The 16,327-nt window shown below is 31.7% G+C and overlaps 2 protein-coding genes across 2 annotated transcripts in view; both read left to right on the plus strand.

The window, feature by feature from the left end:
- Positions 1-9,249, plus strand: LOC136082321 (uncharacterized). Its single transcript, XM_065801225.1, has 2 exons — positions 1-3,371; positions 9,069-9,249. The coding sequence occupies exon 1, from the start codon at positions 1,730-1,732 to the stop codon at positions 2,462-2,464; it is 735 nt and encodes a 244-aa protein (XP_065657297.1). The 5' UTR covers positions 1-1,729; the 3' UTR covers positions 2,465-3,371; positions 9,069-9,249.
- A 4,155-nt stretch (positions 9,250-13,404) lies between these two features.
- The window catches only part of LOC101240322 (tetratricopeptide repeat protein 39B), a 64,222-nt gene continuing 61,299 nt past the window's right edge, over positions 13,405-16,327 (plus strand). Inside the window, exon 1 of the mRNA XM_065801227.1 lies at positions 13,405-13,580. Coding sequence (XP_065657299.1) covers positions 13,456-13,580 — 125 coding nt within the window. The 5' untranslated portion in view covers positions 13,405-13,455. The remainder of the gene's footprint in view (positions 13,581-16,327) is intronic.

A 16,327-nucleotide genomic window follows, 5' to 3' on the forward strand; every position in this document is an offset into this window, starting at 1 on the left:
AAATCTTTAAAATTTGATTGGTTTATAAATTAGATAGCGCAAAAAGACGATAATGTTGTAAGGTTCAAGGCGTTACAATGTAAGATAATAATATTGTCAAACTAACGGTAAGTTTTTTTAATAATTAAAATGCCTTTAAAATGCTGTATATTTTTTTGCAAGTCGAACTATCTCAACCACAACAAAAACATCAATTTATATAACTACAATATCAATACTCAACTACAACAAAAATATCAATTTATAAATTCCCGAAGAATCTAGAGGAGAGAAAAAGATGTAGTGAAGCTATCCCAAGAACTGGTTTTATTGTTACAGACTATACAGCAGTATGTCAACTTCATTGGCCAAATGAAGCACCTTTTGAAAGCAAATATGGGAAGCAAAGACCTTTAAACCCACCATCTGTTTTTAAAAATATTCCGCCTAGTTGTTTAGCCGCACCAGCAAGTTAAGTTAGAAAAACTGTAACTTCAAGCGGTTTTCGAAGCATTTTACCAGATGAGTTAAATGATTTTCTAAAAGAGGATGAACTTATATTTGACGATATTCAATCTTTGTTAATTGATAATAACGATGTTATTGTTTTCCAGCTTAATAAAAAAAGTTTACACATACAATCAAAAATGTACAAATTTGGGGTTCCATTATTTATTTTAGTAATTTTCAATGATTATTCATTTGTAGCTAACCATAATGGCACAACTTGTAATATTTCATCTTCAGCTGTAAACAAATTAAAGTTAATAAAAACAAAATCAGCTTTATTTGAAGCAGTTAGATTTTTAAAAAATAAAGAAAGTTCGCTTCAGTCAAATATTCTATTCGAACACCTTAATGCTATGAGAAAAGTTAATGTTTGTGAAGTTTTATATACTTCAGATATTATATGTAGAGCATATGAGTATTTTGCTATGCGACGAAGTTTATATGATTGTTTGTGTATTGACTACAAGTTGTCAAGTATAAGGACTTTAACACGATTGACTTCAAAAATAAGCTCAATGGAGGACCTAAGTTTCATAAATAGTATTTTTATGAATTTAAATCCATTGAAAAGAATTTCTATACTACTAATTGATGAGGTCTATGTCAAAGCTTCATTACTTTACTAAAGAGGTGCTTTGTTTGGTCAAGCAGTAAACTACCCTGAAAAGTTAGCTAAAACAATTTTATCATTTATGATTAAATGTCTTTTTGGAGGTCCAGAATTTATATGTAGAGCTCAACCTGTTGCAAATTGTTCCCCTGAATTTCAGTTTGCTCAATGTCAACAAATTGTTCATACGATAAATAATATTGAAAGTAGTAAGACATTGGTAATAATTACTGATGGTAACCGTGTAAATCAAAGATTTTTTGGAATGTTTAAAACAGTTGATAGTAAACCATGGTTAACAACATCAGATATATATTTATTTTATGAATATGTGCATCTCTTAAAATCTATACGAAACAATTGGTTGACAGAAAAGACTGACGAACTTCAATTTTTAAACTATAAAGAACTGGCTTTGGCTAAGTGGAGTGATGTAGAAACTTTTCTAAATCACTCCACTTAGCCCAAGCCAGTTCTTTTAATCTTTTTCAAAATTTAAAAACTGAGTGCAATAGTCTTTTTAAACTCTCTAAATTTACAGCTAAATCAGTTTATCCAAAACCAATAGAGAGACAATCTGTAAAGTTTTGTTTGTCTGTTTTTTGTGAAGAAACAGTTGCTGCATTAAGAATGCATCTAGAGATTGAAAATAAAGCATTTGAAGGTACTGCTGTATTTATTGAAAAAATAATTTTTTTTTCAAATTTGGTTAATGTCAAAGCACCTGGTGCTGGCATTCGGTTTAGAAATGAATTATGCGGAGAAATCCACTCAGTTGGTGATCAACAGTTACAACTGCTACGAGATATTGCTGAACTGTCAAATTTTATGAAACCTACAGGTAAGCGTGTAAAACAGCTTACGCTAGATACTAGCAATGCAATAGCGCATTCATGTTATGGCTTTATTGATCTCATAGAAAGTTTGTTGAGTAATGGAGCAAAGTATGTCTTATTAGGTTGTTTTTCAACAGATCCACTTGAAAAAGCTTTTTCTAAGCTTCGACAGGGATCTGGAGGTACTTACTTTATAAGCGCTAAATCTGTTATTGAAAAAATTAATATTCAACATACTAAATTGATATTACAACTTGACATTCCTGCTGATGGTATCGATGGTCATACTTGTGACATATGTTTTAGAGATATTTCTACTGATGAAAAAGAACTTCTGGATAATATACATGATCTTGAAAGCTCTGTTAATAAATCTACATTAGTGGCTATAGTTTACATAGCTGGCTATGTGCAAAAAAGCGAAATAAAAATTTATGATGATTCTACCAATTATTATTATAAATATGGAAGTTATCTGTATAGCCTAAACGGAGGCAGACTTGAAACTCCTTCTAATACTCTTGTTTAATGGTCAATATTTTGCTTTTTTTTTCAAGTTGCTACTGACCCTTTATGCAGAACATTTTGTGTTACTCAGTTTCAGTTCATTGCTGCTAATTATAAATTTAAAATCACAAAAAAACAATGCAGAGTATATTCTAATATTCTGCTAAAGAATTACTCACTAATTACCACTCCCAAAATACTAAAGCTATCATATTTTATGTGAAAATTAGTTTCGTAATTTATTATGCTATTTACTTTTTATGTTTTTTATTTTCTCATTAGCCTATATGTCTTTCAATATGTTTGAATTTGTAAATATTTACCCTGTTGAGATATATTGATAAAACTTTTTTTTTGCTTGAATCAACTTTTGTTGGTGTTTTTTATTGTTGTTAATTTTTATTGTTACCATTTTTAGCAAAAAAATTAAAAATACAGTTATCTTTCTAATATATAGATATATATTTTGTTATAGTTCTGCTTGTTATTGATACTATTTAATATTACATAAATATTCTTAATGAAATTTGAAATACGAAAAATATGATTATCTTTTAACAATTTTTTGGTTTTCTTTTTATATTTCCGTCTTTACTAGAGATTATTATTAGAAAACATAGACTGCCATTACACCCAACCTAATATAAAAATATATCATATAAGTAAAAGTGAAAGTTTAATCGGCCTTCAGTTTTTACAGCATTTTGCGCGATGTCAAGGCCTGATTAATATAGAAGGCCGTGTGTGTGACGAAAAAGTTAAGATACTTTTGCATCCACTGGCTATTGCACCCAAGGTCTACATCATTGAAAAAGTAGGTTTTTACATTTTTGTTTTTGTTTTTTTGTTTAACTACTTATCCTAATTGATCACTTTTTTTGATCATTACGCATAATATGTGTTCAATTACCCATAATACGTTAGTCATTGTAAGTAATAAATTAGAAAATAATTATTTGTGAAATATTGTAGTCATTAATGATTTCAACCTGGCTAATAATTAAAATTGCTCGACTAATGAGGTTCCTTTTTAAAATTGTTCTCTCTCTCTCTCTCTCTCTCTCTCTATATATATATATATATATATATATTTATATATATATATATATATATATATATATTTATATATATATATATATATATATATATATATATATATATATATATATATATATATATATATATATATATATATATATATATATATTAGGGTGGTCCTTAAAGCAATAAAAAAATTTTTTTTTTGAAATGTTAAGCTCCCACCCTTTTAAAATGTTCCTTTGGGTAACAAGAGAGCCTGCAAAAAATATTTATGCAATCAGACAGTGTTGTGAGGTCGCCCAGCTTGTCTTTTTATAGGGTATAGCAAACATGAACACCGATTACGATTATTCCGAAAAGAGTAATTGACTGAAGTGACAGTTCAACAGTATTCTTATTAGTGTTTGTAACTCATAGTTAATGTAATGGCAGTGTAGAGATATAGTATTAATAGTGTAGTGTGTTGTAGTTGTTCAATGTTCAAAATCACCACAATAATGACTAAAGTAGCAGGCCTATAAGGCAGTCTGTGCCTGCAGTGTTGACTTGAGGCAATCCGGGTAGCGACGTCGGTGATCGGCCACAACTTGCAGAAGGAATTGGAACTGGTCCTCATCATGGGTTATGAGTTTATTTAACTCCTGCACAAGGGCTACACCCCGTTCAGCATTGTCATTTGTGACCAGAAGTTTGTTCACAATTGTTGTGCTTTGCTTGTAATCATCTCTGCCTTCCCATGTTTCGGGGTCCGCGCACAAGAAATCAGAACCAATGTGGAGACTGCTGAGAAGATCACGAGTGTTTGAAGTTACGAAGTCCTCTAAGTTGTGTTGCGATGACTCGCTGGCTTTTAGAATGATTCGTTTTGGACCAGGTTGAACAGATTGTTTGGACTGTAGTGCATCCACCATGTTTCGTTTTGTCTCTGATGAAACGTTTGGATCGAAAAAGGCAAGGCCCACTAAATATTCCGACAGATACCACAAGTGATGTTTAAGCTTCTTGCAAGTAGCTATGGCAATTTTTTCGTCAAACTGCCTGTAGCTGTAGAGATTCTGAAGCAGTTGAAGGTCATTACGAGGAGCGCTGGCAGCCAGTGGTGCAGTGAACCAGGCTTTCAGATATATGATGACTGTGAAGACGCACATCTTACGGAGGCCTTTCTCTTCAAATGCTGTGAGCTTAAATTGTGACCGGAACATCCAGACTTTGAGTGAGTATATAACTTTCGACATCCATCTAGCGTGATGCATGGCACCTGGTGCCATGAAGTTGATTCCACGTGCAGGATCGGGTGAACCTCCGAGGAAGATGATGGACAGCTGGAGGAGTTCACGATAGTCGTCTCGCACTGACTCACGGAGCAACTGGCTATGAGCAAATTCCAGTGTTTCCTGCTTCACTGCGTACGGAATTTCACCCAACTCTGAGCCTGTCTCATACTTTGTCTGATCCAAAACGGACCATATCTGCTGAAATCTTTTAAAAAGCAGAACCTCTGGGGCAGACGAGGGGGTAAGGCTTGCTGTAAATGCAGCTCCGGCCAACAGCTCCATTATATGATGGCGACATGCCAAGTACAGCAAATCCTTGCCAAGTGCTCGCTCAATTTCAACACAGGCCCCAATGTGAATTCCAGTATTTGAGCTGGTTGTGTCGAAACACATTCCAATAACACGATCTTGGACTCTCCACTCTTGAAGTGCTTGGACTACCGCTGACGCCTGATTTTTTCCTGTTCCACCAACCATCTTGCTTACCTTCAACAACTGACAGACACCAAAACCTGTAACTATTATTGGAAGGCGGTCAACATGATCTTTGCCACAAAGATCCTGCATTAACTTGCCATCCCAATGTACTGTCAACGGTACATCACTTGACAAATTGTTCTTCAAAGCTGCTGCAATTTCCGACCGATATCTCTCACGTCCACGCTTTATAGTGCTACGGTTTATACTGAGGTCGCTGATGTCATATCCCAAACTTTGAGCAGTTTCAGCAATGACGAAAGTGGCTTTCCTGTCGCTCATTTTGGTGCGATCTAATGCAGCAGCTAACTGAGGTGTTATTACTTTTTTCGTTGCTCTTATTTTTTTTTTGATGGAGTACAGAACTTATGCGCACTGAATTCACCATCATCATCGATGCGCTCTTCTTCACTGATGTAGTCTTTTTCATCCAACACTGCACTGGCTGAAGCCTGAGCCCATTGGTCCTTCGCTTGTTTTCTTCTAGCATTTTCCAGCTCAGTACGCTTTGCCTTCCGTTCTTCCTTGGCTACCAGTTTAAAAATACAGTTATCTTTCTAATATATAGATATATATTTTGTTATAGTTCTGCTTGTTATTGATACTATTTAATATTACATAAATATTCTTAATGAAATTTGAAATACGAAAAATATGATTATCTTTTAACAATTTTTTGGTTTTCTTTTTATATTTCCGTCTTTACTAGAGATTATTATTAGAAAACATAGACTACCATTACACCCAACCTAATATAAAAAACTTGCAGAAGGAATTGGAACTGGTCCTCATAATGGGTTATGAGTTTATTTAACTCCTGCACAAGGGCTACACCCCGTTCAGCATTGTCATTTGTGACCAGAAGTTTGTTCACAATTGTTGTGCTTTGCTTGTAATCATCTCTGCCTTCCCATGTTTCGGGGTCCGCGCACAAGAAATCAGAACCAATGTGGAGACTGCTGAGAAGATCACGAGTGTTTGAAGTTACGAAGTCCTCTAAGTTGTGTTGCGATGACTCGCTGGCTTTTAGAATGATTCGTTTTGGACCAGGTTGAACAGATTGTTTGGACTGTAGTGCATCCACCATGTTTCGTTTTGTCTCTGATGAAACGTTTGGATCGAAAAAGGCAAGGCCCACTAAATATTCCGACAGATACCACAAGTGATGTTTAAGCTTCTTGCAAGTAGCTATGGCAATTTTTTCGTCAAACTGCCTGTAGCTGTAGAGATTCTGAAGCAGTTGAAGGTCATTACGAGGAGCGCTGGCAGCCAGTGGTGCAGTGAACCAGGCTTTCAGATATATGATGACTGTGAAGACGCACATCTTACGGAGGCCTTTCTCTTCAAATGCTGTGAGCTTAAATTGTGACCGGAACATCCAGACTTTGAGTGAGTATATAACTTTCGACATCCATCTAGCGTGATGCATGGCACCTGGTGCCATGAAGTTGATTCCACGTGCAGGATCGGGTGAACCTCCGAGGAAGATGATGGACAGCTGGAGGAGTTCACGATAGTCGTCTCGCACTGACTCACGGAGCAACTGGCTATGAGCAAATTCCAGTGTTTCCTGCTTCACTGCGTACGGAATTTCACCCAACTCTGAGCCTGTCTCATACTTTGTCTGATCCAAAACGGACCATATCTGCTGAAATCTTTTAAAAAGCAGAACCTCTGGGGCAGACGAGGGGGTAAGGCTTGCTGTAAATGCAGCTCCGGCCAACAGCTCCATTATATGATGGCGACATGCCAAGTACAGCAAATCCTTGCCAAGTGCTCGCTCAATTTCAACACAGGCCCCAATGTGAATTCCAGTATTTGAGCTGGTTGTGTCGAAACACATTCCAATAACACGATCTTGGACTCTCCACTCTTGAAGTGCTTGGACTACCGCTGACGCCTGATTTTTTCCTGTTCCACCAACCATCTTGCTTACCTTCAACAACTGACAGACACCAAAACCTGTAACTATTATTGGAAGGCGGTCAACATGATCTTTGCCACAAAGATCCTGCATTAACTTGCCATCCCAATGTACTGTCAACGGTACATCACTTGACAAATTGTTCTTCAAAGCTGCTGCAATTTCCGACCGATATCTCTCACGTCCACGCTTTATAGTGCTACGGTTTATACTGAGGTCGCTGATGTCATATCCCAAACTTTGAGCAGTTTCAGCAATGACGAAAGTGGCTTTCCTGTCGCTCATTTTGGTGCGATCTAATGCAGCAGCTAACTGAGGTGTTATTACTTTTTTCGTTGCTCTTATTTTTTTTTTGATGGAGTACAGAACTTATGCGCACTGAATTCACCATCATCATCGATGCGCTCTTCTTCACTGATGTAGTCTTTTTCATCCAACACTGCACTGGCTGAAGCCTGAGCCCATTGGTCCTTCGCTTGTTTTCTTCTAGCATTTTCCAGCTCAGTACGCTTTGCCTTCCGTTCTTCCTTGGCTACCAGTGCTGTGTCGATTGAGCCCATATAACCTCGTCGACCAGGTTCCCGCTGTGTGGCAAGAAACTCGAGATCTTCCTGGATTTTTATCATCGTGACAGCGTTAGCGTGAGCGATATCAAGGAGATCGTTCATTTTGCCACAAAATTGGGTTTCATTTGATGTATGCGACTCCGACTGGCGTGTTTTGTGCTTTTTCAGAGTTGACCATTCCTTATACAGTAGCTCCAACTTGGCAATGGCATGATCCTTCCGGCAAGTTGGAATACGAGCAATGTTCCAGACTTTTGTCACCTCTTCAATCACATACGATGATGCTTGGCGTGTTGTGAGTCCAAGATTGAGATGATGATGACAGAAAAGCCCTAGTGCTTCACCATTTGATGCAAGGCGGATGCTGGAAACTGCAGTAGTTGGTTCACCCAGGAGATATAGTGCCGACTTACTACGTGTTTCATGTTTCGCCTACAAAGTGAAATAAAGAACAAATAAAGTTCACACAGTGCGATGGGACATGCGTTAGGCCCATAGGCTATTTCTTAAAATGATAAAATGGTCAATCGCTCATGAAATTCATATTAATTGTAGAAAGTGTTGAGTGATGCAAAATTAATAAGTAGTAAATTGCTTTCAATGCATAAAAAAAATTACAGCAATTGATTTTTTGCGCTGCCTACAAATACAACGAATGACGCAATACAATTTCAACTGGTCAAGGAGCAAAAAACAAAATGAAACGATAAATTTATACTCACTATTCCTGGTTTGAAGATTCCTTTGACTCCTTGTATTGTATTTACTGAGTTGAATTGCAGATAGTGAGACGTTTCTATTGCATTAACTGGTAATTATCTCACAAAACACGCATTAATATTTTGAAAAATGACGTTTATGCTAAATGACGTCAACCAACATGCATCAAAGAATACTTATTACTTAATTAGTTGATGGTTGATATTACTAAACACCTGAATCGACCACAAGGTGAAAGTGTTGATTAGTTTCAATGTTTCATGAACAAGTTTCATAAACTAATTTTTTTTTTAAATAAGCCAAAATAACATTTATAGAACATGCTTGGGCGACCTCTAAACATCAACCAAATGTATAAATATTTTTACACAAACATCTTATCATATAAACGAACAATTCTAGAGGGTGGGAGCACAACATTTCAACTTTTCATTTTTAAGGACCACCCTAATATATATATATATATATATATATATATATATATATATATATATATATATATATATATATATATATATATATATATATATATATATATATATATATATATATATATATATATATATTTATATATATCTATATATTTATATTTATATATATTTGTATTTATTTTTTTTTTTTTAGAAAATGCTTGAAGAAAGTTAGAAGATACTAAAAACCTTGGTATTATGCAAGCCGAAGCGATTTAATTAATTCAATCGATTAAAAACGACGTGTAAATCGCAAAAGAAAAAATAATATTTTTAATATTCATTTTGGATGTATTGATTAATAGCATTTATTTTAAAATAAATTCATTTTGAAACACGTTTTTTACTTTTATAAAATTTCGTCATAATAGTTTAAGGTAAATCCCACAGGTTATAGGTGGAAAACATCACATGTAAAAGATCAAAAATGCTACACGTTTTGAATACCAAATGGGATAAAGTAGCAAATACCAGAATAAGTTAAACCTCTCTGAAAGCTTTGATGATTAATTTTAAATTACTATTTAAGTTATTTTTAAATTAAAAGAATTTTAAAAATTATCAGAGAAGCATTCGGACTTTCATTTGTCTAGTATTGACTACTTTTATACCATTTGGATTAAAATATGTGGCATTTAAGATCTATAACATGTAGTATTTTCCACCTATATCCCATGTAGGATTTACCACATAAAACCCATGTGGGATTTACCATATGAAACCCACATGGGACAAAATAATAATCCCCATATGGGTTACATATGGTAAAAACCCACGCGTATTCCATATGGGACTTACCAAATGGAATCCATGTAGGATTTACCATACGAAACCCACATGGGACAAAATAATAATCCCCACATGGGTTACATATGGAAAAAATCCACGCGTATCCCATGTGCGCTTTTTCACTGGGGTTGTTGTTGCGGTGAGCTGGTTTCATCTTGTAACGCAGTATCGACAATGCTTAGGTAAAACTTGAGAAAACCTTTGTCACCATCAGTTCCGAGTTTAACAAAATAGCCACCAGAAATTTTGCGGGACTGAACAACATGATTCACAAGATTTGATAAATCATTGCAGTGAGCAACAACCCGAACTGTACCAGAATCTCCTTTTCCGTCCGTGATTTTTAATTCACTGCAGGTGAAGAAATTGCTCAACTGTTTACCTGCTCTTAGAAAATTTATGTAGAAATTTGGTTCTACCATCTTGCTGTTTGATGTTTGGTTTACAGTTTTAACAAGTTTGTTTATTCCGTTATTTAATAGGCCCGTATTTAATTGTACATTTACAAGGGCTATAGTGGTCAATTTTGGAGCGCTTGATGGTGGCTGAGCACTACTTTGACCTAAAACCAAAACATACATATTTTGTAGTTACAATAAACTTTGTTTATAAACAAAGTTTATTGTAACTATAAAAGGCAATGACTTATCAAACCTTTGCATTTTATAGTTTCAATAAAATGAAAATGGTACATGTACCAATAATATATTTATAATAAAAATTGTTGGTATTTCATAGTAGAACACTCGTGTAACCATTATTTTAAAAATAGTGACCGAATATCAAAGTAATCGGTAACGCTTTGAGGTATAAGTAGCAAAAAACTGACCAAATTTAAACTAAAATTGCCATAAATCCTAAACCAGTCAACCAATTAGACTGAACTTTTGTCAAGAGTTTGGTGTGGCTATAGGCTACATTTGCATCAATTTTTATCAAATTATATAGAGTGATTCATATTCTACAAGTGTTTTTATTGGCGCACTATGAAATCAAAATTTTACTCAATTTGAACATTCAAATTAAATTTTTTTCGGGGTACCTTGATGTGTACGCTATCTTTCCGTATAAGTGGCGTTCTTGGGTCAGCTAGGTAGGCATGATCAGGATCCGTGCTAACTGTGTGTTTTCACATGCGAGAGAAATGTTTTTTTATTTTTCACCGATAAAGGTTTGTAGAATCGGTAACGCTGTCAAGGTCGGACGGATTAGCATAAAAGCAACTATGCGCTCTACATTGTTTATACTATTTTGAATGTTTACTGTGATTCGATCAGTTGAAATTGATCGACAGGTCGAATAATAGTTGGTAAAAATTACTGTTTCTCATCGGCAACGTAATGACTATTTACCATTTTCCAAGTGTAAAATTAATAAATTATTAAGTACTAACAGTTAGTACTCAATTAGAACAGTTTCTGTTGTGTTTATAATGGATTGTGGAAACAGAGTATTTTTTTCCGGTAACGTTATAATTGCGCAAGTGAAAAGGGACTTTAAATAATTAAATAATTTTTTTTTCAATGATAAACCCGCTTTTTTTTTTTCTCATTTAATTTCAACTAACCAACATGAGTGCAGAGTTTCAACTAATCTATTAAAACAACTATATGCTGTACTACGATTTTAAAGCTTATACAAAAGCATATAGAATAATATTGTTGTTGAAATTAAAAATTTTTCTGTAACAAATTTCTTTTTTAAATTAGTTTTGTACAATCTTATTTTGATTTCAACAATTTTTTTCTCTGATGGTCGTATGAGTGTATTTTTTTGCTGACTCTGTTGATTAATACTTCTGCACAGACGTACAGAATCAACAAGAAGGCTACTCACGTAGAGTGTCAACAAGAAGGCTACTCAATGAGGATATAAAAACATTTTAATTTATTTTACATTTTAGTATGAAAAGTGTTGCTTTTTATCAAACTTCTTCTGTACACGGGTACAGAATCCATGTGTCTGCAAAAAGATTCAAATGACTATGAAAGTAGAAAAGTTTTCTAAACACGAATAACTTAGCTTTAAATATATTTTATAATGTCTACTGCTGATGGGAAAGACTAAATGAAATTATTAGTTGTTATTTCTAATGTACAAATCTAATTTAAAGTTTGTAAAGGCTTAGTAATTTGCTACCAATTTTTAACTTAAGTAATTTATAGCAATTGTATATATAAATAAATATAGCAATAAATATAGCAATATAGTAATAATACTTAATAAAGATTAAAAACTCATAAATTAATATAATTTCTTTTTCCTTATTTTTTATAATATATAATTTTAATATAGTCCATTTAGTTAATATTATTGGTTTTTAAATGACTTCAACAAAATCTGATTTTTTCTAATTGTTTTATGAAACATCCTAATGTATTTCTATTTTTTCCCCAAAGTTTAGATAAAATCTCAAAAATGTAATGTAAATGTCATTATTTGTGTATAAAAAAAATTAATTTGAGCTTTTGATAATATTGTTATGACCAAATATACTCAGAGCAGGAATATGTTGGTTGTTAATGTTTTCTACTAGAAGTTATTCAACTATATTTATTTATCTAAAAATTTTTTTTTAGATAAGTAAATAAATATAGTTCAATTTTGTAAATAAGTAATAAGAATATATAAGCTCAAGTTTTCTTAAAAAATAAGTAAATTAAATTAATAAGTAAAGGCATATTGTTGAACCCAATGTTACATTATATATGTTTTTTAAACACAATTCTTTCTATAGTGGGATTATAGTACTTATTTAATGCATGAAAACCATGTAATGGATTCTTGCATTGCAAAATATATTCTATATAAGTTTTTGTTAATTTTATATCTTATCAAACAGAGATTTTTGCATAAAAATACAATCACAGGAGTTTATTTAATTTAATATTATTATAAATATGTATTTTACTGTTTCCATATATCTTAATACTGCTATTAAAAAAAATGAATTTTAATGAATTTTTAATTAAACTTTTTAAGTTACTCTTTATGAAGAGAGCATATGGAGATGACCAGCATGCCAGACTTTATTAAAAGTATTTGGTTTGTCAATAATAATAGTCTTTGCTTCACCATTTCCATTTAATAAATGATATAACTTTTTTGTTACTATAGTTAAAAAAAAGACCTTGCTAATAATATAAAGAAAATTTCCTTGGAAATAGTTAGACCAATAATTTCAGACAGGCAGAGTAGCAAAATTTAGTCAAGCACTTTTTAAATAGTTTAGAGAGTATTGAAGAGAGATCTGAAGAACATTTTGTAGGTCTGTGACAGAAATGTTGTTAGGTACACTCGAAGAGTTTAGGTGAGAAATAATTTTAGCAGAATGATTTGGATATCTATCAGTGGATTCGCTTTTTCTCTTGGATAAAAAGAAGAGTGTGCTCATTAGAATTTATAAGCCAAATTAGAAAAAAAGGTTGTTTTTTTTCATTCTGAGTATATTCATTAGGAGATAACATGAAAAATTGCACTACCATAATGGTTTAATGTTGATCTTGATCAAGTGTTATTGTGTTTTAAAATTTTAGTTTTATTATGCATGTTTTTAGATATTAATCATTCAATTTTGACTTTATAGTATTATTAACCATTTTAATTATTAATTTTAAATTTAATTTGTTTACACAAAAAATGTATTAATAGTTTACCCAATCAAAAAACTAAATTGTTTTAGTAATCTGCTTTATTTCTGCAGTTTTTTAGTAAATTATACTATTTTCAGTAAATATTTACAATAATAATTTATGGCAACTGAAGAAAATCAAGTAGAAGAATATGAGTTTAAAGAAAGTATAAAAAATGCAAGAAAGGCACTTGGTCTTTGCTTATGCAATAAGTTTACTGAAGCACAAAAGTTTCTTCAAACATTGTGAGTTTAATTATTATAATAAGTTGCTTTGCATTTCAAATAGGTAAGTTTTATTTTACAAAGTTTTGCAACAATTTCAATGAAAAGTCTGACTTGAAATTTGATTTTTTTGAAAGTTACACAGATAAGTAGTAGTCACATAAATGAAAAACAAATTGTCTATGTAAGAAATATTATTTTTTATATTATTAAAAGTAAGTTTTCTTTTCAAATTGTTTACATAAATTTATTGATAAGTAGGTAGAACTTGTGAGGAGTGTGGCTGCATTGACTGACAAATAGGTAGAGCATGAGAGGAGCATTGCTACATTAATTAACCAATAGGTAGAACATGTGAGGAGTGCAGCTATATCCACTGACAAATAGGTAATGCATGAAAGGAGCATTGCTGCTGACGAATAGGTAGAACATGCGAGCAGTGCTGCGTGCTGTTATATCCACTGACACATAGGTAGAATATGCAAGGAGTGTACATCTACTGATAGTTTTGATATTGATATAGCGAGCAATGTGGAGGATAAGCATTTTTGCAGGCTTTTGGTATTTGATTTTTTTAAAATTGGTTTCATTTCAATAGTTTTTCAAGTTTTACACTTAAATGTTTTATATCATATCATAAATGCATCAGAAAAACAATCGTCAACAATGGTTGTATGTCCGACATTTATTCAAGCATTTTAACGTTTTCGAGAAAAATGCAACGCTCTTTTTTTTGTTAAAAAGAATGTTGCATTTGACAAAATTTTTAAACTCTATTTTAACATAAGTTTAGATTGCTTTTTTATTGAAATGATTTATTGTTTTATAAATATAATTTTGTGTTGCGTTTCTTCTTATTTTCATGTTTAAAAAATTATTTTATTACTCTTCTTCTTTATGAAACCTTTTTTTTATCATTTGATAAGTTTGAAAACCACACCGAATTATTTCCAAGCAAGAGAGCAAGTAGTTATAAAAAAAGGATTGTAATTAAAACTTGAATGAGTTTGATACTTTTAAAGTTGTTTTTGTGTTACATAATTCAAATTTAAACAAATTACTGTTTAATAAGAAATATATAATTTCAGTTAATGCTGAGTTACTTGTATTTTAATTTAGGCGCCACCTACATTGGCTTCCAAATATGTTCAATGCTGTCAAGAAAGTTTAGAATAGTCTAGATATATATATATATATATACAGTATATAGAATTGGACAGGAAAGGCCTGCATATAATAATATCGTGACCATGCATATAATTTTTTTTAAATGTTTGACCATGGCTTTTTAAATATTTGAAAACACTTCAAAAATGCCCTGAAAAAACCAGACAAAGAAAACCCAAAAGTGAATTAACAAGCTAAACTATGAAAAAAGAAATCTTAAGGAAGGAAAAATTAAAAAAAAAAATGAAAACTTTAGCTCTAAAAAAAATTTAATAAAATAAATCCTAAAAACTAAAACTCTGATGAAAAATTATATTTAATTATGTTTATAGTTACGTTAAGGATAAATAACTTTAAAACTTTGATCTTTTCTAATGTTTTTATAATATTAGGCAAACTCTTTTAAATAGAAAAACATCTAATGATCATTTAATAAAAAACATCTTATGGTCATTTAATAAAAAACAAACTTTGATTTAAATTATCAAAAAGTATTGTATAATAGTGAGTAAATTATAATAAATAGTATTCTATATGTGAGCAAGTTATTTATATGCGAGTACAAATATTAGGCTGAAAGTAAAAATATTATACGATAAAAGTTTTAATATTTTAATTTACACACTCAAAAGTTATCATAGATTATGTATAATGCAAGCGGTGAGGTCTGTGTGATTTTCGGGTTTGACTATTTTTATATGAACTTTTATTTAGAAAGTCTTCAATTGTTGTAGTAGTTTTATGTTTTTTAACTGTTATTTTTGTTTATCTATGATAATAAAAGTTTATTTATTGCTTTTTTTTTAAGGTTTATTGGAATAAGTAGTGCTGTAAATTTTTTCTTAAGAAAAAAACCCATGCATTTTTACATTTATTCCTAAGATGGGTTAGAGATATTTTTAGATGGGTTAGAGATATTTTTAGAGAGATTAATTGTATCAAAGTATTACTTAACGAAATTATATTACTAGCGATTAAATTTTATGGATGAAAAAATAATAAAATTGTAAAAATAATCTATGGGGAGGACGGGGAGGACGCAGAACAGCTTTTCATAACCCCTTATAATATTTATTTTGTGAGTTTTTATTTTTCAATTTCTGATCTAAAATAACTTATGAAGAGAAAATGAAAGTTCTTTACAATATCCATGATATTGTTTAGTGTGTGGGTGATTTACTTTTAATTTCTTATTAGTTTTTAAAAGAGAAAAAAGTTGTATATAGAAAAAAAATAAGTATATAGTTTTTATTCTGCAATCACAATTAATGTTAATAAACCATTATCTAAGAATTTCGAAAGGTTTTCTTTCCTGGGGTGAAGAAACAGTTATAGGACACACAAAAGAAAATGGACTAGTTGTTAAAGTATAGTTTAAGATTTGTGCAAGGAACAAATTAGCAATTTTAAGCAGTCTTTCAGTTAAAAGAATCTCAGTTAATTCTTTGAAAGCAATCCAGAGGCAACTAGTGTAGTAATAAAACATTAGGTAAAAATTAAAATTATTTGCTTAATTTGAATTTGTGATGTCAGGATATACTTTAAACTTTTTTTTTGCTGATAACATTTGATTGGTTATCCAAGATCTCTTTATGATTACA

Source organism: Hydra vulgaris, chromosome 07, assembly GCF_038396675.1.
Source record: "Hydra vulgaris chromosome 07, alternate assembly HydraT2T_AEP".
NCBI lineage: Eukaryota > Metazoa > Cnidaria > Hydrozoa > Anthoathecata > Hydridae > Hydra > Hydra vulgaris.